At 51.4% G+C, this 24,763-nt stretch overlaps 1 protein-coding gene and 1 non-coding gene across 25 annotated transcripts in view; both read left to right on the top strand.

Annotated features, from left to right (window-relative positions):
- LOC105072482 (partitioning defective 3 homolog) overlaps positions 1-24,763 on the top strand; it is a 536,087-nt gene that overhangs the window by 340,458 nt on the left and 170,866 nt on the right. For 22 of the 24 annotated variants that reach the window (XM_074358260.1, XM_074358265.1, XM_074358251.1 and 19 more), the window contains one exon: positions 10,722-10,941. In XM_074358260.1, the coding sequence (XP_074214361.1) occupies positions 10,722-10,941 (220 nt within the window). Of the gene's footprint in view, positions 1-10,721; positions 10,942-15,227; positions 15,370-24,763 lie in introns of those variants that run through there. The other 2 variants (XM_074358263.1, XM_074358264.1) reach the window with 1 other exon arrangement.
- Positions 23,917-23,989, top strand: TRNAP-AGG (transfer RNA proline (anticodon AGG)). The gene has a single exon. It is a non-coding gene; the product is annotated as a tRNA-Pro (tRNA).

Here is a 24,763-nt window from a genome sequence, read left to right as displayed (position 1 = left end):
CCTTTCCAGAGACTGACAGTTCTCACTGCGTGGTCCACACGGCCTGTGCCACTGTCCGAGTTCCTGTTTCTGCTTGTGCCCCTGCATCCTCATCTCTGCATCCTCACCTGTGCACCCGCCCCCGCGCGCCCCCGCGCACCCCCGCCCCCGCATTCCCACTCCTGCATCCGCGCCATGTGGGCACTGTCCCTGGCGGCATGTCTCAGCCCTGCTGTCCTCATGCTCTGAGGGACCCCGGAGCTGGGGGGCTTTCTCGTATGGAGGTGGGACTCAGTGGTGGCTGCCGGTTGAAGTGAAGATGCGTGTCCCTGTTGAGGGCTGCTCTGCAAAGAGGAGCCTGTCCGAGCAGTCTTTGTTAGACGGCCGTCTGGTGAGGATGCAGTCGGTGCAGCCTAGAAACGTGCGGGGCATGGGGGGAGATTACCTGTGCTGTTCCAGCCGCCTGTTTCTGTCCCACACAGCCCTCGGCCCCTTTCCAGGGCAGCCCTGGGGGGAGGTAGGCTGGTGGCTCTTGGCTGTGCTCCTCCCTGTGGCTGGGAACAGGCTTGCCCTCTCGGCAGCTTTGAACTCACGGCACAAGCACAGTGATGTGGCCAAGAGATGGGCGGGTCCACATGCGGTCTGGTACCTGTCATCTCCTGTAATACTGACGGTCCTCCCATGGAGATGGCAGAAGCCAGCGTTTTTGTCTCCCATTTAATCCATCTGGCCTCTCCATGTTGTGTGTCTGTCTGGATCAAGAGCTTTGTATTCTGGGACCCATTATCTCCTAGGCCCTACCTGTGTTTGACAGGTCAGGGCATCCACAATCTGCTCCCTCTTCTATGCAAATCACACGCCCCGCCTGGCTCCCAGCGAGCAGCGCCTGCTTCCCCCATGATAAATCAGCGTCCGTTGCTGCCAAGACCATGGATGCTGAATAACTTTCCTTTGTTTTGTTTTTGAAAATAGCCCCGTTATCGTCCCTCAATTAAAAGTTGCCAAATCGTAAGCTTCACTCTCAGTCCAGTAACAGCTTTTGGTTGGGGTCAAGGAGAACAACAAAGCCGAGTGCCATCCTGCTCATGGCACCTCTCAGTTTTAAGATCTACCCAGTTTACTATTTTAAATGTGAGAGTTGGATGTCTTGAAAACAGGGAGAGATTACTTTTGAGTAGCTTGCCTACTTTCTTAGAGAACTCTTAACAGGGGCCAGAAAAGAGCATTGCTTTATATTTATAGTTGCTTTATGGTTAATTCAGGTTAGCAGTGTGAGGTTTGAGGAAACTGAATGTATGTTAGTGAAGCAGCTCATCTGAGAGCTTCCAGGGGAAGTTTGGTTTATTTTATGAGCTTCAAGGTAGCACATTGCATGGATGGCTCAGACTTTGCACTCTCACATCCTGCACACTTCTCACACCTTTTATGGGTACTGATTTGAGCAAAAGTAATGCAAACTAGGTCTAATTGTACCTTAAGAAGCCACATTAGATTTCCGTAAATCTGTAGAGGAAGAGTTCAGGATGTGAGTTTCAAAATCACAGAGCACTTTGTAGAAGGTTCCCCATTTGGTTAATCCGTCTTAATGGCTAGTTGGGTGTTGATCTATAAGAAATACTTATTCTGAATTGCTAAGAATTAGAATAACCTGTTGTATTTTTTTTTTTAAGGGAGGTACTGGGAATTGAACCCAGGACCTTGTGCATGCTGAGCACGTGCTCTGCCCCTGAACTGCACCCTCCGTCCCTCCCTCCCTCCAAGAATAACCTGTCTTATCCTCTTAGGCCAACTTGTATACTTTAGTATCACTTGCAGTTTAAGAAAAGGAGCCTTAATTTTAGGGGTTTTCTGAACGCAGCAGGGGTGGACGCATGGGGAGGGGCCCAGTCTGTTCCTGGTACTTCTTTTTCTAGGAGAAAAGTAAGTTAAGCTGAAAGTATGATGAAAAGTCACATCTGAAGTGTTTGAATTGTAGAGTCCTCATTTTAAGCATTTTTTGATAGGGAAAAAGTGTGTAACAGTAGGACCAAGATCATCCTTGGAAACTGAACCGCAAGTGCGTGCGCTCTGATATGCAGCCCTGTGAGTTTCCTAGGATATTAAACTTACAAATGGGAAAACTCGTTACACTAAAACTACTATAAAGTATTCATGAGTTGTGGCACCTAAAATCTGATATTGAGGCTGTAAGTTCCTGAGGGGCTGGGGGTGGTTCAGTCCAGTGGATAATCTGACACTTGAGAAGCGATGTGGTTAGTGGCTGAGGGCCACGGTGGTGTGCAGGTTGCCATGGTACCAAAGCCTGGGGGACCCACTCAGCCCTCAAGGAGTTCGAGTGGAGGGGGAGGTGGTGGGGAAAGTGCATCCCAGAAGAGGCCGTGGTTGCAGCAAGTCCTGCTGCTTTGAGTGGTCCTCAGTGGGATGCAGAGGGACGTAGGGGCACGTGCGTGGGGACCGTCTCTGGAGTAAGGGTGATGTGCCCCCTGCAGGTGAGAGTGCCCTAAGGAATGGGGTTTAAGACATAGACAGAGCATGGATCACAGGCAGCCTTGTTTAAATGGTTTTTGTTTATAATAAGGACAGTGAAGAGCATTTGAAGAGCCTCGAGCGAAAGAATATGGTTGCTGGGGAGGCAGGTTGGAGAGCGGGAGGTTGGGGACAACGCGGCAAGCAGCGGGGTTGTTGGCGAGATCAGCTCTCTGATGGTGACATGATCTGGGTGAGGGGTGATGCCTGGCAGTGCCAGACAGAAGGCAGAAACTGCGGCTGCGGGCTTAGCTGCTCACACACAAGAAGACAGATGATGAGGTTGGAGCTTGCTCATTAGCACCTCCCGCTCAGACACTCAGAATCACCATCTCACCGTGTAATCACCCCATTACCAAGTTTTCTTAATTTTTCCCCAGGAAATCTCCGCATTTCACTCCTCCTGTCCAGTCTAGCCCAAATCCTCAATATTTAATATCTGAAGATGTGAGGGTGCCCTCCCTGGTCCTACTGTCCCTAGACCTGCTGAGTTAACTCGCGGTCCTTCTGTGCCCCTTCTCACTCAGACCATGCGCTGTCTGCCAGGTGCGTCTGTCTCTGCCCCTGGCTCTCCCCTACCCCCCTCCCATTGGACTGTCATCTTCCTTCTTCAGGAAACTCCCCCCAAGCAATCTGGCTCTCCCTTGACTTTCTAAAGCCTTAACTGAGCATGGATGTTCCCCGATTTACAATGGTTCCACCTACAATTTTTCAACTTTATGATGGTTCAAAAGCGACATGCATTTGGTCGAAAACATAAGTCTGGCTTTGAATTTGGATCTGCTCCCTCGTCAGTGGTGTGCAGATCCTCTCTGGAGATGCTGGCTGATGAGAGCCAGCTGCCCCTCCCCGTCAGCCCCACCATTGTGAGGGAACACAACCAGTGCACTGACAGCCAGTCTGGTTTTCACTTTCAGTGCAGCAGTCACTGAATTACATGAGACCTTCAACACTTTGTTCTAATGTAGGCTCTGTGTTAGACGACTTAGCCCAACTGTGGGAAAAAAATGTAAGTGTTCTGAGCACATGGAAGGCAAGGAGGCTAAGCCCTGATGTTCGGTGGTTAGGTGTATTCAGTGTATTTTTGACTTGTGGTATTTTCAATTTATGTTGGGTTTATCGAGCCATTACCCCATCATAAGTCAAAGTAAATCTATATATAGAATGTGTCTGAGACTTTTTAGTATAAAGTGTGTTTTTTTTTAACATCAAGAAATTTTTGTGGATCTCCCAATATGGATTTATGATGTGAGAGTTAAGAACACTGACTTTGTCATTTTGATTTCTCAATAAATGGCAAAACAGCTTTGCTAGCCACTCACTGTTTCATCACACTTGCATATTTTTGTGTTGTTATTTGTTTTTGCTTTTCCACTTAAAGAGTCAGAGCAGTGACTTGGACTCTTTTCCCTTGACACCATAAATAATATTTTGTAGATTGTTAAAACATCCACTTGACAGCAATTCCGTCCTTGATAAAAATGAAATTCTTGGTGGCCATTGCAACAGGAGGGTTATGAACGCTGCCGTTTTCCTTGTGCAGCCGGCCCGTTCGGTCTGTTGAATTGAAAGCCTTCAGCTTCTCTGTAGGTTGTCCCCGTGGGCGGGAGACAGTCTCCGCCGGGGACCATCGTTTGAACGTGAAAATCGGTTGTTCACCGAAAACACGTTTGCAGGGTTGGAAGAGGGAGGAGCCGAGCCTCCTGTGCTTGCTCCGGAGCGCCCTCTCGGGGACGGGGAGGTGGAGGTGACACCCTGCCCGGAGCTTCAGGAACGTTTTCCCCGTCTGTTTGGAGGGATGCAGTGAGGGAAGTTACGGTGTAAAGCAGAAGTGAAGAATGAATGGTCTTTGGTGGCCGGTCTCTCGGAGTGCAGTTTTATTGTTCTGTCTTTCTACTGCTCACCCCACTGTAAACTGAGAGGTGTTTTTTTTTTCTTTTAAATGAAATAAATTTAATTTTAAAACAGTGTTTTAGGAGTCACCCAACTGAACATCCCTGCCGCTCCTGAAGCCCCTTCTCTGAGACCCCTGATCAGTGTCACCTGACTCCTTCCTGTCCTTTTCGCTGTCGCGGTCAGACCCTTTGTTCTTCATAACGTCAGTTATTATTCCCACCCTGCACTTGAGTATAAAAGCTTCTTAATTTTTCGTATCTCTTGCCAGCTTTGTGTGTGTGTGTTTTTACTGTTCTGAAAAAGCGAAGTTTTTCCATTGCCAGGAACTCATCATTCTGATGTTAAAAGTCAGGGTCCAGGAAAGCAGATCCAATTATTCGACACCATCTGTATCACTAGCTGTTCATTTCCCACATCTTTTCCTCCTTTTCGAAAGTCAGATTAGTCAACTAAAATAAGAAACAAAAATAATATATATTTATATTTATAATAAGAAAGTTCTCGAATCCCACACAGGACTCTGCAGTGCCTGGGAGCCCAGTCCGCATTTATTTTTATTACATTGTGTTTTATGAAACATTAGTCAGTAGAACTCTGTGGTGATCAGTGGATTTGCTCAGTCTAGTGAACCTTTCCAGTTAGTAATGTCTCATGTTAACTCACTCCTTTTTAATTTTGTTTTAAGAAGATAGAGTGAGAAGACTGGGTAATCTTGTGTACAATTACATTTAATCCTTTGTCTTCCAAAGTAAATTGTAAATTACTCAGGAGTATGTGGGGTTTTTTTTAAAATTAGATATTTCTAATTCCTAGAGTTGCTCTTTACAAACAGGGGGCAATAAAAGCTGGTTTTCACACGATTACCTGTTTGCTCATACACCCCACAAACATTCAGTGGCCCCTTTGGCTGAGCCCTCAGAGGAGAGTGCTTGTTTCCTGGTGAATAGCAAGTAATGTTGTCATTTTCATTTTGTCCTTCCTCTGTTTTGTATTTCTCTGGATGTTTGCACCAATTCGTTTAACACTAGTAATAAGTCTGAAGAAATCATTTAATTCTAGTCACATTGTCAGCACGGCCTAGGATGTCACTCATGGCGACATCTCCCTCCTGAGGTAAGTGGCACTGAGGGGCTCCCAGCTGCTCTAAGGTTTGACTTATACAATGTACCTCTTAGGATGCGTTCAGCTGCGTTTATTCAAAAATCCACCTCAGACCAGCTCAGTCCGTATGGAAGCGCACTGTCCTGTATAACTGGGGTCTGGAGCTGGCGTTATTGGTGCCACAGCCTGATGGTGGAATCAGAGACCCACCCCTTCCTGCCCACTCTGTCGCGCCATCCTCAAGTGCCCTTATCCACAGGGGAACTGCAGGGCCTTGTACTTCCTGGCTCGTATCCGACTGAGGGGAGTGAGCCTTCTCCCTGAGCCTGGAATGTGTCCATGTGGGGTGATGGCGTCTTTCTTGGACTCGTAACATTGGACTAGTAATTCAGCGGGGGCGGGCACCCATAGACTAGGGTGAACTTGGTAGTGAACGCACCCCTTAAGGCTGGGTTGCATTCCTGAACATGATCAGGGTTGCATTAGAAAGAAGAAAGGAAGGAATGGACTTTGGATAAGCAAGCAACAGAGATCATTTCAGTACCAACAGTAGTGTTGCTTCTCATTGAGGGGTTGGGGGAGATGAATGACCGTGTGGCTTAGAGTCAACTTTTGACAGTGAAATGTTTGTGATGACCAGGTAGAAATATTTCTTGAAGGCAGAAGCTCCAGAACTTTGAGTTTCAGTTGAAACCTAAGTCCGTTTCTCCAGAATCGTTGGCAGCTACGTGCCCTGTCTTTTCCAGACTTCTCAGTGACCCCGTCCTCACGTGATACCTTGCAGAACTGAGTAGCTCAATTTGTAACATGAACTGGAATTTTAGTTGAGCTGTATTTGCATCTGTTGAAAATATGGTAATTAGGTGCGTCTCAATTGCAGAACGTGCTGCCTTAGAGAGAATTAAGCCGCTTCATGTTTTACCTTCTTTAGAAAGAGAAACGGGAGAGTCTGTGTTGATGGGACGGTAGCTGGCAGTTCAGCGCGTGTAGAGGCTAAAACAGGCAGAAATGGGGGTCAGAAACAGAAGCTCCCACTTGTCTGGAAGGGGACAAGCATCTTCCTTTGTGCAGAGCATCTGCCAAAGGAAAGCAAATGTGACCTGGAAAGAGCAAAGTTAAGGAGAAAAAAAATGTAAATTTATACAGCATTTAAAGTGGCGAGTCACCTAAATGTAGGCGTGTGTGCAGGACTCGCGTCGGCATCTACTCTGCGAATACAACGGGTCAAACTCTTCCCTGGTAGTACGTTCCCAGTGCTGTTCTGACTTGAAAAAGTGTTTCTATGACTGTTTTTTGTTTGTTTTCTTAGTTAAAGGGAATAAAAATATTTTATGCACCGTATTATAAAGCTACTATTAAATGTACAAAGACTGGTTTTAAAACTTAAATCAGTGACCTTGACTATATACATTTGTTAAAGAAATTCAGCATGTGTAACCAATTTATTTAAACTTTTAAAAACCACAGTGATTCGGCAGAGGGACAGGGTAAAGTGTTTCCTATGTTTTTCTATCGAATGATTTTCGAGTTTGAAGCATATATAGTGCGATGCTCTAAAAGAACATCTTATGTTTGTACATACGAAGCCACATATTGCTAAATATTTTTAATTAGCTGGCATTCAGAGGGATTCGTTAAATCATACACCCCCGGAAGAGTTTCTGTGAGGGTGCGCTATCTATGTCAGTGTTCACAATAAGCATAAAGAATTCTCAGACGTGCACGCGTCCTTTCAACACAGCCCACCTGCTGGGGGGCAGGACACCGGGCTCGGTGTTTGCATCTTATAAAATGAGGTCACAAAACCTCAGGTTAATAAACGGTTTAATACTAATTTCCCCAGTTTCACCTGGTGAAGGAAATGTTACATGATGTACACGAGGAAAGTACCGTGCACGTGGGAGGCTCTGGCACCCAGTGCGGCTCCAGCCTATGGTGGTGAAGGCACCGCCTTCACTCTGCTTGGAGCCAAGCGCAGACATATGCCCCGCGTGCAGCTGCCAGGACCGTTAGGCAGAAAACGCACAGAACTGCCACCGATCCTTCCATTCATGATTTATGGTAATGGTTGCTGGGGAAGACTAAGTCATTTACATTTATTGAGCTCATTTTTTTGTTTATAGTTTCAGACATTGTGCAGGGCTCTAAAGCCCATTAGACCACGTGAATAGTGCTAACAATAACAGCATAAAAATATACCAGGACCTGATTAGAGCTGCGCGAGAACAATGGGCTTTCCTGGTGTTACTGTGGCTGGGGTGTGGCTAGTTTTGTCGGGCTTAATTAGAGGAGCCTGGGCATTGTTCTGAAGCCAGAGGGGTGGTGACACGCAGGGTGAAAGTTTGTTTGCCTGGGGTAAAGGTTTACCAGTAGTCTGCCAGCGAACAGCCAGTCACGGGCAGCTGCTGTCTGCCCCGCAGTCTTCAGTCTGGAAGCTTAGAGAAAGGGAAACCTGCAGTCCTGCCCTAGGAGAGGTGCGGTAGTAGAAGTTGGTACAAAGGGGAACATGCAGGGAAAGGCAGTTTTGCATGCGGGACTTTGAGAAGAGTCACCGGCACCCATTTGTCTAGCTGAGTGGACCAGCAAGCACATCCAAGTCTTACAGCTCCTGAGGACCTTGGAGAACTGTTTTATAACGACTTGATCCATTACATCAAAGTCCAGAGCACACCCGTTTCCCTAGGTGTGGAGGTTTGCCATCAGGTGGAGCAAGCCAGCCGTGTTCACGGGTGCTGTTCGATAACCCTGTTTAGCTGTACTTACGTTCTCGTGGGGAGTGCTCCTTTGAAAAGACTACACAGAAGGAGGAAGCCCTTGGGGTTGCCGTCCTTCCCAGGCTATTCTTTCCCTGCTCTGTGGACCACACAGAAATCAGAGCCCTGAACCCAGCATTTACTTGTAAAGCTATGGATTTTCACTAGCAAGGCCCAGCTGAAAGTCATAACTGGTCTCCTTTCACAAGCCCACGTTTCCTGCTTCCATATGAATTGACAGAGAGGGAAAGAAGCAACTGACTTAAAAGCTGCCTTGTCCCTTGGAGGGGGACAGTGGCTCTGTCAGGTGTCCCAGCACAGAGGGAGGCCACCCTGTCGGCTCGTCTCCCGGGCTGCGAGCCTGTCCCAGAGTCTCTGGGCACACCTGACTGGGCTTCTGGAGTCAGTTCATCAGTATGAGCTACAGTCGCAGCACAGAGCGGCCGCGCAGGATTGACGCTGGGTTTCTGGGCTACAGCGCTGGCTGCCGGGATGAGCTTCCAGGCAAACCGAGAAGAGATGAGATGATAAATGACCCACATACATTGCTGTATGAAGCATGAAACTGAGCAGTCACAAGCCGACTTGATCAGATTGCTGCATGAGGTCTGGCTAGGGATAGCTGGACTGGCCCACCCCAGCAGAGAGAGCCCCAACCCGCAGTGTGCCCCCCCGCACCTCTCTCCCCCAGCAGAAGAGGGGAGAAGTCGGTCTGTGTGACCTTCAGAGTACCTACCGGAGTTAGACACCGTGATATTTTTACTCTTCGGCTATCCCTAGGGCGTGACCTGCTGGGATGGGAAATCTGTTGGCTCCTATTTTTAATCAAACGTGGAAACAAAAGAAATCAACACTTTTTTTTTAGTGTTATGTGAATGGCTGGCATTTTGTGGGGAAAAACAGTGTTCCTTGGTCATGGTTCTGCCGTCACCTGACGGCGTCTTCTCAGACTGTGAGGTCTCCCATCAGGACACTGAGGGCTCAGGCCATTTCAGCTGCTGTCCTGTAGTCCTGATTCTGTGTGCTGCTGACGCTGGCACTGGGGACCGGCAAGACCGAGTTTCCCTTGAAGATACACGAACTGGTTGTAGAGGTGTGTTCTCTGTGAAGGGTTTCCGACTGTCTTACGCGGTTCTGTGTTAGAAGAAGTTCAGAAGCACTGATTCCTCCTTTATTTGTTCATGCGGGGGGGAAGGTGACCTCAGATTGTAAGGGGTGACCTGGAGCCCTGACCGTTCTTATTATATTTGGAAGAAAACCTTAGGCAACTCATCTGGAAAAAGATTTCTGAAAATGGTTATTAATATGGGCATCGGATGCTTTTTAATAGAGAAATACCTAAAGTTCTTTTGTAGGTGGAAACCCACTCTAGTTGTCATTCTTTCAAAGGCGAAAAGTTGGGGGGTATGTCCTTGGACCATGTGCTTACTGAGCGTTGGTTCAGAGGATGAGCTATGGTTATCAGTGAGGAGCGCTTTTATTTGCGCAGTTCAAAGGAGTGTGAGGCTGTGAATTTATGCCTTTGTGTCTCCACCCGCCTCTGCCCACTGGCCATGGTGTAGACCAGTGTGCAGACTTACGTGGGTTAGAACACGTACTGGCAGGCTCTGGTGATGTTGGCCTCGTGATGAAAGATAATGACGCTAGAAGGAGGAGGCAGAGCGGCTGTGAAGATCCAGTCTCCTGCGCGCAGGAATCCCGGGGTGCGGGGGCGGCTGAGGAAGCAAGCCCACTGCTGGTACTGGTGCCCACTGCTGACCGGCGCAGCTTAGCAAGTTAACGGGGGCCGCGGTGGGTGCACAGGGTGCTCAGCCAAGAGGAAAGGAGGCTCTTGGCAGGGGCTGCATGTCTTCTTTCTGCAGGGGGAGCGCACAGGAGCCTCAGGGGTCCTGCTGTGCGATGAGGGCTTGCTGACCCCCCACCGTGTGCGCCCCGCCTCAGCGAGCTGGGTGCTGCCACTGTCGCTGTTACCCTCACTGTGACTGTTGGTGTTAGTGTGTCTGTTGTCAGTGTCACTGTCACTGTTAGGGTTACCGTTGCTACTGCTGTTGCTGTTCCTCCCTGACCGGTGGCCACCCCCTTCCCTGAGGCGCACGCACACAAGGGCCCCCCTTCCCACAGGCGCACGCACACAAGGGCCCCCCTTCCCACAGGCGCACGCACACAAGGGCCCCCTTCCCCCAGGTGCACGCGCACAAGGGCCCCCTTCCCTGAGGCGCACGCACACGTGGCCCCCCTCCCCCCAGGCGCACGCACACAAGGGCCCCCCCTTCCCCGAGGCACACGCACACACGGGCAGCGTCATCCACAACCGCACTCCTCCCGATTCTACTCAGAAGTAAACAGCGCTGCCACCCCTGTTGGGAATGTGGGAAGGAAAATTCTCATGTGACTTTAGCCTCCTTATTTTTGTTCCTTGGGTTCCCTGTGTTCCTTATCTTCTCTGTTCGTTTGTTTCCTTCCAAGTGGAAGAAGACACGGAGGAAAGTTCGAGATCGGGGCGAGAGTCGGTGTCGACGGCCAGTGACCAGCCCTCCCACTCCCTGGAGAGACAGGTGAACGGCAGCCCAGAGAAGACGGACAGGAGAAAGGAGAAAGCGCGCAAGGAGAAGAAAGACAGGGACAAGGAGAAGGAGAAGGCCAAGGCCAAGAAGGGGAAGCTGCGGGGCCTGGGCGAGATGTTCAGGTAGGTGCCGGGGAGGGCCGCAGGTCTGGCGCCTCCTCTGATTCCCCGGCTTCGCCTGACCTTTCGCTTTCTTGAGGATGTCATCTGAGCTATTTCACACCCCTTCAAAGAGCCTGAGAGATGCCAGCCGTGTAGACAACGGTAGAGAGGAAGGAGGGGCGGTCTGAGCCCCACTGGGGCGTCGCAGGCGTGGGGACGCAGGGCTGGGTCTCGTTCGTTCCTTCGTGCCTGTGAACAGCGGCTGGGTGTTTAGTTGGGTAGCGTGTGAAGGTGCGTCCCTGACAAGCCCAACAGAGCTTCAGTGAAACCATGCGTTCATTTAACACTTACGAATTCAGTCAGTAGAGACGTCATTCTGCGTAGTCGCTGCCTGCTCCCTGATGGCTGTTTTTGTGCCCCTAAATTATACTCTCGGATTACTTAGCCGGTCATTTATTTTTCACAAATCCTTGCTGCACAATAAAAGTGACAAGTTACTCAGAAGTTGCTCTGAAACTTCTCCCATAAACGTTCATGTGAGGTGATTGATAATATTCAGGTATTTAATGTTAATTATCAAAGATCGCTTGATCGTTCCATAAATAAACCCCCTAAACATATCAAGTTGATGGTTTAAAATGGAAAACATACGGTGTAGGCACGTGAATCTTCAAAATACTCCATCTGGCACCACGAGTCCCTTCCTTGTAGCTTTTTGTTTTTAATTGCAAAACGTGCAAAAGGGTCTTTATTTTTGTAGAATTCCCTGATTTATGGTCCCGAGTTTGTGCTCCATAACTCAGGGAGCCGCAGACAAGTTGAGGACGTGGGCCCAGCCCACAGGCTGCACACCCAGCAGATGTGCCCTGGGGGACGTCCGGCTAAGTCACGGGCAGCAGCAGGAGCCATCAGACGTGGGTGACCCTCGCCTGGCCCCCCGGCGGCATCCCCCGCAGGCTCAGCACGAGCGCAGGTCCCTCCTCCGTGCTGCAGCATCTGGGAATCTCGTCTTTCCCTTCAGTTCTCCCTGTTTGCACAGCGCTCCTTCTGAGCGCCCCTCATTAGAGCCCGCCTCCGGGACACTCAAGGTGGACCTGCCCTCACGTCCCCTTTGTCTCAGCCTGGGTGTTAGGCGGAGGGCTCTTGTTCCACAGATGCAAACTGACAGCTCGTAGCCGGGCACCGCCGTCTGGCACAGAAATAGGGCGGCTGCCCCGTCCATCAACATGGAGGGAATCTGCACCACTGTCTTCTTTAAATCAGAGTGTGAAGTGGGGGGAAAGCTGCCCTGGGACTGGCCGCCCAGCCTGGAGCACAGTGTCGTCTCCCGGGCCCTACTGTACCGGGCGGCGTCCCCTGAAGGCTGACGGTGGCAGCTTCTATACCGTGTGTGCTGGATGTGGTCTGCTCCTCCTGTGGAATGACAGATGAGCCAACTTCTTTTATTTTACAAACTATACATTATTTTAGTTACACAGAATCTGTTCCTGTAACTTGCAGCCCCTGGATAAGAGAGGCTTCACGGTAACATTTTCTTTGGGGGCCAGCAGGGTGGAGAGTGTGGGGGCCATGGTGAAATTTATATTGTTTCAAAGGGACTCTGAGCGCAACCTAACCCAACCCCCTTTTTGTGAAAAGTTGTGTAAAACGCTCTCTGATGTTTTTTCTGGATCGAATTCTCTAGGTTGTACCCACAGCCTGGAGTGAGAGCCAGCCATGACCCACTGTCACTTTGAAGGCCTGCGTATTTTTGAAAATCAGGCTTCTGTGTTTAAGTGCAAGGGCTGAAGGTTATTTTTTGAAAACTAAGCTCACATTCTCCCAGTCTTTAAGAATGGCCACGAAGAAGATCCCGGACATCCACACTTTTTGGGAATGATTTGCTGGAGTCGGTCCACACTGGCTTATGAGAACCAAATGTTCAATTTTTAGAAATTCTGGCAGCTGGTTGTTAAACCCAGACATTATTAAAAATTAGATCAGTTCTATAAAAAGCAAAGGTAATTAATACGGAAACTCATCACTCCCTTGTTGTTTTATTGCATTTTGCTGCGATCTCTGCCTTTGAGGCTGTTTACACTGGGTGTGTTTGTGCTGTGTTAACACTAAATGCTAGTGGCTTAAAGTCAGCCACGCAGGGAGTGCTGTCACCCCGGAAAGTGTACGAATTCCACAGAACAGAGCCTTTTCTCCCAGGAGAGTGCCACACTGCCACATGGGGAACGCAGGTTTATCGTGAGCGGGTTGCAGCATCTTGTCTGGTTCCCTTGAACGTGATTTCCTTTCGGGAAGTGGCTGAAGCTTCCTGAATGCTGCTCCTTGAAAATGAACTGAGAATACTCTGTTGGACTAAAATGAGCTTTTTGTTTGATTGTCTCTTGGCTCTCAATCCTTCACAGCATTATGCTATATCCTTAGTATCTGAGAAGATGCTCAAAGCATCGTTAGACTTTTCAAAACATTTTTTTTACTGCTTTCTGTGCCTACTGGATCTAATTATTTGAGACTAATAGACTTTCAGATTGATTCTTTTATGTTTTCCTTTTTTTTATTAAATAACAGGGGAATATAGTAAGATTTTAAAATCAGTCTCTTTATTCTTTTATGGAGAATAGGATGTGATTTCCTTAGCAGTGTTGCCTTGAAATAGCTTAATCGGAATGTGCTTGGGCAAATAACTTCTTAGAACGCCTTGTGAGGAGACTGAAGTGTGGTGCCCAACAGAGGCCTGCAGGTGTCCGGAGCAGGCGTGTGTGTGTGTGTGTGTGTGTGTGTGTGTGGTTGCAGTTTGTCTTGGCCTTTGGCTCACTTAGTTGGGGGGAGGGGGTGGGGGCGGGGACACTGGCTTTCTGGGCGTGAGCGCTTTCCTCTTTAGTTGCTTGAGGCAGTAACAGTAAGTTTTCCTTCAGAAACAGGCTCACAGGCTCTCCTCCCCACCACGTCCCTCCCCACAGCCCCCAAACACGCACACCCTGTCCCTACCCCATACGCTGTCTTGATTTTTGGCTAAATTTGTTGGGTGCCAAATAGATGTATCATGCCTTCAAACCTGTACCCGAGGGAAGCGTGGCGCCTGGGGTAGGTGTGTTAGTCTCTGGTGCAGACAGGCGCCCTGGCTTTCGACTTCACACGCTGAACAGCAGGCACAGGCGTGGTCCGATTGTCGGTAAACAGCTCGGGGGGAGGGTGCTGCGGTTCTGGGGCCGCCCCTCTGTTATCCACGACGGGGCGCATGGCGTGCTCGGCTGCCGTAGTGCAGGCTTTCCTTCCCGCAGTGCAGCCTGTAAGGAATCAAGTCACAAGCGCCAGGCGTTTCGTATTTGTCCGCGTTTCTCCTCGGTCTGCCCCCTCCTCTCTCCACCTGAGGCGCTGCCATCGCCCTGATGACAGGGCTTTGTACCTGAGAAACTGAGTTTCTCCACAAAACAGGCAGCTGACTGGCTGATGTGAGGACCGAGGGCAGAGGGGAGCTGAAGCGTTGAGCCCTTGTAGGTGTCTGATCCTGGGATGCGTAGGTACTCAGATTTAATACGTGAAACATGTACTTAGCATTCTGCAACTCCTGAACTGTCACTAAAGAGGGAGCCAAGTCTATATTTTAGAAGGAGAGATCTGTTGTCTCAGGTCTTAAATGTGTCCATTTTTAAAGGAAGGCAGCTGTGCTTTTAAGCACCGTGTTTTTGCGTTAGTTTCCATCTCCAGATCAAAATAATCAACAAGATAATAAAGTCCATATTTAGGACAGTATTCTCAGATAGGAAGCAGTTTAAAATTATGTATTCCTTTTTTTTTAAGCTCTGAAATAAGTGTGATTTGATACTACTTTGCCCCCAGAATTGAATTGCCCACTTTCAAATGTCCTGGGATGGTCTGCCCTCTGAACCACAGAGGTTCCTGGACGTGCCCGGCCCGTGCCTCCGGTGCACCGTGTGGTGTGCACACAGTCGGAGGGTGGGGGAGCCAGGGCCATCACCCAGGCTGCTAAAGTGAAGTCGTGCATCCCGGCTCCCGTCACAGCTGAATCCTGCAGCCACACCGAAAGCGCTTCCTTGGGCCCCTGCGCACGGTTTTGATTCGGTTCCGCACCAGGAAATGGGTCAGTTAGTTGGAAGCCTTGTTTGGTGGAAGTCAGGTACACTGCCGCCTTTCCCTTTTTAGAAGACGCCCGTTGTCAGGACCCAGGGGCAGGGCCGGGCCGCAGAGCTCGACGTCATGGTCCCGGCGCCGCCGCTCGGGCCCCTGCCAGCAGCGCGGCCCGCGCCCTCCTGTGCTCACTAACGTGTGTCTGTCCCGTGTCTCCCGTTTAGCCTGGCCAAACGGAAGCCCGAGAAGAGATGACCTCCAGAGGCACACTGTCTTAAGAAGCACACATTGCACACTTGTCTGTCAGTTTTTTGTTTTTGTTGTTTTTTTTTTTTTAAAGAAAACAATAAATGTACTTTTAACGAATTCTTCGTGGCTGTTGACAAGTTTTGTTTACGACGCCAGCAGTTTGGGCGTTTGGTGATTTCTGTCATCGTGGATTTGGAACCTCTTTGTTCTGGAGGGCAAGCTGGGGGCTGAAGTCCAGCTGGGCGAAGCAGAGATGTGTTTCTGCCCCTCCCAGCTTCCCTCTCTGCTTTCTTGGCCCTTTCTCTTGGTGGGACCCCCGTGCTCCTGGCGTGTTTCTGAACCCAGCAGCACTGCGTCAGGTGTGAGGCTGGGGCTCTGGGAGCATGAATGTCCCGGTTCGGTTTCATTGTGTGACACGTGGCAGGGGACACGGGCAGGTGGAGGAGAGAGTCCGTGGGCACTGAGGCGTGTGGGTCGGGAGTGGCACCCATCAGGTGATGGACCTGGGGGCCGGTTCAAAAGGGACTTTCTGGCCAGTGGGTTACGCAGTTGAGAGGAATACGGGGGCGGGGCTGAGGAAAGGATGTCTGTGCTGGGGTTCTGCTGGACCTTCCAGCTCTTCCAGCGGGAGGAAGCAGAGACTTGGGCAGACGGTAATCCGAGGTTTGCTGGGACCCAGGGCGTGCGAGCACACGCTCTTTTATGAAAATGTTTCTGGGAAGAGCTGCCATCTCCAGGTGTTGCAATCCCAGATGTGAAAGCTCCTGCCGTGGATCTTAGATGGTTCTTCCTTTGGAGTGAAGCCTTGGGCCACAAGCCTTTCCTCCTTCATGGCCCCCGCGGGATGTCAGAGAGACAACACAGTGAGCCCTGTTTCCTGAGAACGCTAGAGCCGCGTCCTGTGACAAGAGAAATGTGGGGCTGGCGAGGAAGAGCGCCGATAAGTGGTACTGTGGTACTGGGGCGGGGGCTGGGGAGGAGGACTCACCTCTGCTCTGCTCTGACCTGGTCGCCACTGGCAGCCCCACCCCGCCCCCTCCCCGGCCAGCTCAGCCCTCCTGTCATTTCAGGACGATGTGCTCATGTCAGAGATACCAGGGCTTGTGGATTGGGCTGGGGCCCAGCTGCCCTGTGGAGTAATGGGACCGGTTCTCACTGGTAAAAATTAAACACCATCCACGGCAGCCCTGCTGGTGGTTCAGGGATGCAGCTACAATGAACGTGTCGAAAATGATGCCCATTTAATGGGACGCAGGAGCAGTACTTTGTGCTGGGAAATAAACGCGCTGGAACAGCGATTTTGCATCATTTTCTTTTCTTGTCTATCATCTGGACAGAGAACAGGTCTGTCGGAGAAGTACACGCGATGGGAGGTTTCCCTGGAATAAGCTGTGAATTTGTAAATCCTGTACTTCGTATATGGTTCTTTTAATTTGAATGGAAATAGTGTAAAATGAGTGTGAGACCGACCTGTTGTCAGAGACAGTTCCAGGGCGGCCCAGAGCATCCTCCGCGAAGTTTCTTCTGGTCCTCGTTAGAGTCTGAAGCGGGGAGCCCCTGACACCTCCAGCGTGCAAGCTGACTGCAGCGGGAGCAGCAGGGCTCCGAGCGTGACGGCCGGGCCTGGCCAAGACCTTTTCTGATGTTTTTTTCACACTGCTTTTCCAGAGACCCGCGGCCTGAATACAGAACTCAGATGTCAAGGATGACACCTACTTTCTAGTCTCTGTACAGCAAACCTTTTCGTAAAAGAAATTTTTGACAGTTCTGAGATGCTAAGTCAATTTCGATTCCAGACTGTGTAGAAAATGGAATTCCTTTTTCTGCAGTTGATGTGAAAATTGAAGGCTGGTGACTATTCAGTCCTTGCTAACCCAGGGTAAATAAATACCATCTCTCCACTGAAACGTGCCCTGGAAGACGGGCTTGGCTGATGACATTTACCACAACATACATGGGAGGTCGTCTTTCTGAATGTTTTCATTTGTTACCCTTAGAGGCTCTGTATCTTTTACATTAAACGTAATGGATCAAGTACATGTTATTCCCCAGTGCGTTTTTATCAAGCCACAGATTATTATATAAAAGCAATGTTTTGATCCTCTCCAACAGTCTTTTAAAGAATTCACGGGGGAGGTGACCTCTTACATAATTGAATGTTGGATGGTTTTCTTCTGACCTGTGTTTAATAATAGCCAGTTTGGAAACAAAAGATGAAAATTGGCTTAAATTTCATGTCAGAGTAAAATAACCAGGTCTCCTCTTAACCTTTCTACTCACATTTTTTCCTTTAGGACAGACGAGCTCTAAGCCCACCCTTTAAGCTCAGAACTGATAATCCTCGCATGTTCAGCGCCCCGCCTCCTCCTGAATGGGGGCAGCAGCCCCCAGCTCCCCTTCCTGCTCCTTGCTGTGTGTCCCTTACTCCGCAGCTGCGGAGTCACCGCCTGTCCCTCCTCTCAACCCCCCGGAGCCTTCCAAGTCCTGGAGTGAAAGCAGAAAGGCTCGGTCTCCCAGTGGGTCTGCAGGGTCCATCTGCCCCCAGCCTCTCACCTCATCCCCCCTTTCCTCTGTGGACGTCACTCTGACTTCCCTGCCTCTTCTCTGAGCTGCCACCGGTCCAGCCTCTGATCCCACTCTGTCCTCCACCCGAATAATCTTTTCTGCAATGATTAAGGGTTCACTCTTGGACCTCCAGTGTCTTTACTCAACTGTCAGCTTCTCAGGGGCCTGCCCAGTACCGCAGACGGCCCCTCCCCCGGGACACGTCCTGCCCCACTTTCCGGCATTATTTTCCTTCTTCACTTACCACGCCCTGACATGCCGCGCCTCCCACTTACTTGGTTTAGTAAGATGTTGGCCGTGGCAGGGACCGTCGGCCCTTTCTCCTGGCTGTATCCCTCGTGGGCTGCCTGGTGCATCGCTGGTGCCCAGTGAGTGTGAGGGGTGCTGGGGCGCCGTCCCCCGTCAGTGCCGCCCCAGCCTCGTTGTGGGATGCCCCGAGAAAGCCGGCGTGAGTGTGCTCCAGGCCCCACAGCACAGGGCTAGGGTGCTCAGGTGCGAGCCTGTGCCCTTCTCCCTGAGAGTGCACGGCAGGTCCTGGGGGCCTGTCGCAAACGTGGCATTGCGGGCCCCACCCAGCCCTGTGGACATCAGAGCCACAGTGGATCAGGCCGGGAGCGCCCTGAGCCTGTGCAGATGGGAGGCCTTGTCCCTCCTCCCTGCTCCAGGGTTTGCCCACACATCGCGTGCGCCCGGCCCGCAGCGGGACGGGCTTGGGGACGTCCTTTCGGCTACCTCTCCTGCCCTCATCACTGCCTCCCACCAGAGTCCCTCCAGACCACCGCCCTGAACCCTTGTCTCTCCTGGTGGAGTCCAGACTGAGACAGCGTGTTTGCTGGGTGAACAGATAAACAAGTGCATAGAATTGCTGGGGACAGTGGTGACTGTGACGTTCTGGGTTTCGGTGCGTTGACCACCCGGGGCAGGGCGCCTGCTTGTCCCCGTCTTGGGGAGGTGATGTGGCTTCCCGAGCCGGCCTGTGGCCGAGGAGCCGGTCCCCAGACGGCAGGCCTTTCACACTCAGAGCTACATCGTGTTCTCGGCTGTGGAGGCGCTGTTTTCTCTGCTCTTGGGAGCCGTAAGTGATTGAAGTGTTTTCTGTTACATCAGACTTGCAGAAAAGATGAGGCGCTGCCAGGTGAAATGCTTCGTGTCAGGCGGGGCCCAGCCTCCTGGCTGCGGGTTGTGTGGTCACCGGGTCGTGGACTCAAGCAAGGAGTAAATGTTAAAATTGCCTTATTAATGTCTTCCTAAGCTGCAAACGTCAGGCTCCAGGAGACCGTGTAAGATTCCATCCCTAAAGAGGCCAGAAGCTTGGTTTTACTGCTCACAAGCTCTGTGAACACCTGCCTGGAGACAGTGGCCTTGTGTCCGGCCTCCTCCTTGTGTTGGCCACCCCGCGGGGTTCAGCGTCCAGCCTGACCCCCCTGTAGGGGTGCCCCGGAGCTCCCATTTCCCTCCCAGCCCATGGGCAGAGGAGTCCTGACTGTGAAGTGAGGTGGGGCTTGACCGGGGTGGGAGGGGCAGCCCAGCCCTGTGTCTCCCACAACGTGTGTCGTGTTTACAAGGTAACCGACTTCTCTTCTGCGTGGAGAACATCACGTCTCTGGCTCATGATCTTCCGGTTTATGTCATAATTCCAGTCCCTGAAGAAAGAACAGGACTTTGCAGCGAATGGAACGGACACAGACTGACTGCAGAGCACCCCCGTCTGTGCTGGGGTCTCTCTTAATTCAGAGGATGATCTGCGGTCACCTCCTGGCCCTCGGTTCTGAATCGGGCTGCTGGGCTGGCCATTACGACTTCCTTTAGGAGACGAGCCCCCTCAGGTGGCATGCGTCCGCTGCCGTGTGCGGTCAGTGAGCGCTGCTGCCCAGAGCATTACTCTCCCCGCTAATGCTCCGCATCACCCTGCAGGTGGGTGCTCTTTCTAACCCATTTGATGGATGAAGAAATGAAACCCACAGGTGGGGAGAGGAACCAGTCACCAAGGCCACGTGTGGGCGAAGGAAGAGCCGCTGGATTGGAACGCCAGCCCCATCGAGGGCCGGCCACGTTCCTGCCCCTCTGCCGGGCCCCTGGGCCCCCCTGAGCCTCTTCCCGTGTCCTGCTGCCCCAGACCTGTGTGGGGCCGAGGCTGCTGTGATCATCGCATGAAGTGGCTGTGGCTCTGAAAATGCAGGCCCTGCCGCTGGCAGGGGGCGCGGGACTGAGCACCTTGGGAACTGGCTTTTGTTCCGCCTTGATTTCTGCAGCTTCCTTCGTCTTGGTCCCTTCTCTCCTCAAAATAATTCTTAAGGACTCAGAACTTTCATTGTTAATTAAAAATGACCACTGCCCCATCCCTTGTCCACAGCCGCCCCTCGCACCTGTCTGCGCCGCATCTGGATCGCTGGTGATGCCGACAAGACCCCATTTCACTCTTGCTCTTCCTTCAGGAGGGCCCTGCAGGCCTGGCAGCGCTCTGACCCCCTCCTGACTCCACACCATCTTGTGCCTCAGATCTTGCTGCATCTCTGCTGCTTCATTTATTTTCCTCTCTTTTTTTCTCTTTTGCTGTTTTAGTTTTTTTTAATTGAAGTTCAGTCAGTTACAATGTGTCAGTTTCTGGTGGCCAGCGTCCTGTTTCAGTCACGTATGTGCATACATACATTTGTTTTCATATTTTTTATTACAGGCACCACAAGGCGTTGAAGAGAACTCCCTGTGTGTTTTTCTCTCTCAAAATAGTTGAGGCCATTCTTTTCCCGAGAATACGTTCTCAGCCTCCACTTCCTCAACTAATCCTCTGGTGTCTCCTCTGCCCCCGTCCCTCTGGCCCTGGCTGCATCCGTGCGCCCGCGTGGGCACCTGCCCGTGCTGGGATGCGCTCCACCCTGGGGCCTCGCTCTGCTGGGCTGTCCCTGTCTCTCCGGCTCCTTTGCTTCGCGCGCCTGTCTGGGATCCTCAGCCCCAGCCTTGGCAGACGCCCAGCACTGCTTGCAGGGACTTACCTCATTTCTGCTCTTAGAGCTGATGTTAGCTGTTAGCAAAGCCTCTCAGCTGTGCTTTCCACTTCCGAGAATTTCAGGTTTCTTTTCTTCCCTTTTTAATTCTGTCTCCATTTAGAATAAAGCACTAAAAACGTTTTGAGTTGAGAGAACGAGTGCATCTACTCCTTCATCGCAGTCTAGGTTGATTCTGGAACAGTTTTAAGAAAGTAAACCTTGGTCACAGGTGCTCTCCCAGGACAGTGGTTTCCCTCTGGTGTCTTTCTGGAGCATCGCCACGCCGTGGGCACAGCACTGGCGTCATCTGTGTAGCTCGGCGTCTGCTGCACACCTGGCTTGTCCTGAGCACAGCAGGGAAGGGGGAAGGGCGATCGCCTTGGTCAGATGTGTCTCCAGTTCAAGGTGAGTGTGAATGAGCAGGAAGGCTCCCAGTGGGCCGTCACTATTTCAGCACTTCATGATAAGCGTCCTATTAAAGATTAACTTTCCCTGCTCCTCTGCAAACTGGCCAGTGAGAGCTGCAGATCTGGGGCCCAGAGGTCTGCAGCCTGTGAAGGGTGGCGGGGCAGCGTGTCCCTGGACAGGTGCTCCAGCAGGAGGGGCAGGTACCTGACACGGGCCGGCAGTGGCCCCTGGTCCTGGTTGCCTCTCAAGGGAGCCACTTCCTTCTCCCACCATGTCCAGTCCTGCCTCTGTGTCCCCATCAGCCGCCCGGTCACGTGACCCCGACGCCAGCGCGTAGTCCTGCAGGTGCATACGGTCCACAGGAGTCACGTGGGCAGTGAAATTAACTGGCTGTTTTACTGGGAAAGAACTGTTCCTAACATGAGCGGGTGGATTGTTTTCAAGTCTGGTTATGGGGTGTGTATGGGTTTAGAGTAATGGTGAGGTGAAAGCTTTAATTTGTACGTTTCACAAATACTTACCGGGGGCCTGCTGGAGCCTAGGCATGAGGCCAGCTTCGGGGGATTTGGCGGTGGGTGTAATGGAGCGCTGAAGGGCAGTGAGTGCATCGGCTCGGCCGTTGGGGGCCTCGGGAGAGGGCCTGTGGGGCCCCGGGGAGCAGGTCAGGGTGAGTGGCTCCAGCCCAGGAGGCAGAGGCAGCCTTCCTCCGGAAATTGAACCCAACCCCGAGCTCTCACTGATGTTGCGAGTTCTGTATCTGAAAGGGGTTCCGGGTTCAGACGCTTTTGACAGGATCCTCCCACCTGCACATCCCGCCAGCAACCCGTGTGCTCACCTGCAGAAGTGACTCAGAGGAACACTGTGCAGGTGGCCCGGCCCCTCCTCCACGGGCTGGGTTCTGGCACACGTGGCTGGGAGGCAGCAGAGGGCAGAGATCAAGGGCCTGGACTCTGAAGTCAGATTGCTCGGGTCCAAATCCCCGCTGGGCCGTCAGCAGCCTTACGTCTGGGGCAAGTTAATGAACACCTCTGTGCTTTCCTTTTCTCAACTGTCAAGTGTGGATAATAATGGTACCTGCTTCACAGGGTTGCTTGGAAGCTAAAATGACTGAATCTGTACAAAAGACCCCCTCCTGGTGCAGAGAACGCCCCATGTGACTGCTGGATGCCACGTGGGCACTGTTACTGCTCTGTAACTCATTCTTGGAAAATGCTGGGTGAGTCCGGCCAGTTTTACGTCTTTAATGGGTTGCAACACAACTTGAAAAATGCTGCTTAGGTGGTAGGAATCTTCCACGTTTGCAGAGGTTGGGGGGGCAGGGCGGCCTGTCATGGACTCCTGACGCAGTTAGGACCTTATCCTAACTTTGGGAAGCCATTGAAGGGACTAGCTTGATAAAATTTACATTTTTTTAAGAAAATTAAAATTTTTAATTTTAAAAATTAAAAGGGCTGAACCAGAGAGAATGCAGGACCTCTGCTGGGCCGCTGTTGGAAGAATGCTGCTCAGAGAGGGCGGTGGCTTGAGGGGACAGAGATGTGGCATCTCTTTCTCAGGAGGAGCCCAGGGGTCTTGCTTATTTGATTGGATGGAAAACAGCAGGAGGGAAGGAACCCTAAGAAGTAATTCCCAGGTCGTGGCCCCATCAGCTGGGCGGAGAGTCACTCGGAGGAGGTTCAGATTTGGAGGACGCGGGCCGCGCTGACCCTGGCGTTAACCTGTCTGCAGGTGAACGCGCAGGCGACGCGGGCCGATGGGGGAGGCCTGGCAGTGCCGAGGTCTGGGAGCTGAAGGTGCAGGAGGTGACTTTTGTGCCCCCACGGTGTCCGTGGACGGGCTGCCTGGGAAACGTGTGCGGGGAAGGGGCGGCGAGGCCTCAGCTGTGAGGACCCTTCGGATGCCGGGGCTCAGCATGGGGACTCAGTCAGCAGGAGGAGATGCTGGCGACCAGGAGAGGCCGCCGCAGGGAGAGGAGGACAGACGAGGGCGGCTGTCAAAGCCAGGGCAGGAGTGTGATTCTTTATTTTATTTTGTTTTACTTTCTTCTTTTCTGTTTTGTTGAAGTATATAGTTGCTGTACAGTGTTATGTGAGTTACAGGTGTACAATATAGGGACTCACCATTTTTAAGGATTCAACTCACTTCTGTAGTTATTATAAAATACTGTGCCTGATGCCGTGTGTTGTACACTATATTTTTGTAGTCTGTCTTACACCCAATAGTTTGTACCTCTTAATCCCCTCCCTCTAGCTCACCTCCCCCTCCGGTCACCACTAGTTTGTTCTCTGTATCTGCTGCTTTAAAGAATGAAATTCTGCCATTTGCAGCAGCGTGGATGGACTTGGAGGCCATTGTTAAGCTGAGTGAAATAAGTCAGGCAGAGAGAGACAAATACTGAGTGCTTTCATTTAAACACGGCATCTGAAAGATACAGCAGACTAGGAGTGTGCGCCTTAGGAATTAGAAGGATGTGCACAACGGTGCTTCCGCTGAGAGGCCGCCAGTGCTCATGTGCTCATGGCCTTGGCTGCAGGGGACCTGCTGACGTCGGGAGATGTCCCTGGACCATGCGGCACGGTGGCCATTGTTCCGTGCTGTACTTGAGTGTCTCCGTGTGACTTCAGTACAGACAGAACCTCCTGACGCTAATGCTTGTTCCACGTTAAAGAGATCATATATCAGCTCCTGTTTTAAGAGGGGAGGTGGGGGAGGCTGTAGCTCAGGGGTGGAGTGCGTGCTTAGGGTGCACGAGATCCTGGGTTCAATCCCCAGCACCTCCATTTAAAAAAAACTAAAACCACAAGCACAAAATCCTGTGCCAGATTTCCGTGGTCTTGAGCAGTAGAAGTGGTGTGTTAAGTGGCATGTGAATTCCAACTTCAGGCTTTCACAAGGGATTGTGGAAATCAGGGTGGGAGGAATTGATTTTTTTAAGCAAGCCATTGCCTGGCTGTCAGCTGGGGGGACGGTGCCTGGAATGGCTGGTCTTGGTGTCTGGGGGTCGCTCTTTCCCTCGGGGGGAGAGTTTACCTCCCCCGATCTCAGCTCGTCCGTGTCCCCCATGGGCAGTGCGGGAACAAGCCAGCAGGTACTGATGACTCCGCTGCAAAGTGACAACAGTGCCTCCTCCAGCCTCCTCTCCCACTTACGCAACAAGGACAGTCCTCAGGTCACAGAGGGGGGCGGCTTCGTCAAAGCGCCAGCTTTAAAATTACCTTGTGTGGAAGCCTTCCTTTGTTTGTTTTTTTGAACATCGTGACATGGAGCCACTGGGACGCAGCAGCAGCCGCCCGCGCTCCAGACCGCAGCTGTTTCCCCAGGACTCATGAGGGTTCAAAAATTTTTTTAGTAAACTGTGATTTGCAGATATCTTTTGTTTTTCAAGGCAGCCCTGCTCATGTTTTATGTTCCATCCAAGGGGCTGTGATGTTCCCAGAACGTTCGAACCAGTAATGGTTTATATGGGCCGTTGAATCAGTTATCGAGCGCGCCTGTGATTTCAGTCCGTTGGCCCTTCCTGGAGGGGCCCTGGCTGGGCTCTGCCTGTTTGCATC

This window comes from Camelus bactrianus, chromosome 35 (genome assembly GCF_048773025.1).
Source record: "Camelus bactrianus isolate YW-2024 breed Bactrian camel chromosome 35, ASM4877302v1, whole genome shotgun sequence".
Lineage (NCBI taxonomy): Eukaryota > Metazoa > Chordata > Mammalia > Artiodactyla > Camelidae > Camelus > Camelus bactrianus.
The sequence above is the reverse complement of the archived record's forward strand: the minus strand, read 5'-3'. Positions and strand labels throughout refer to the sequence as shown.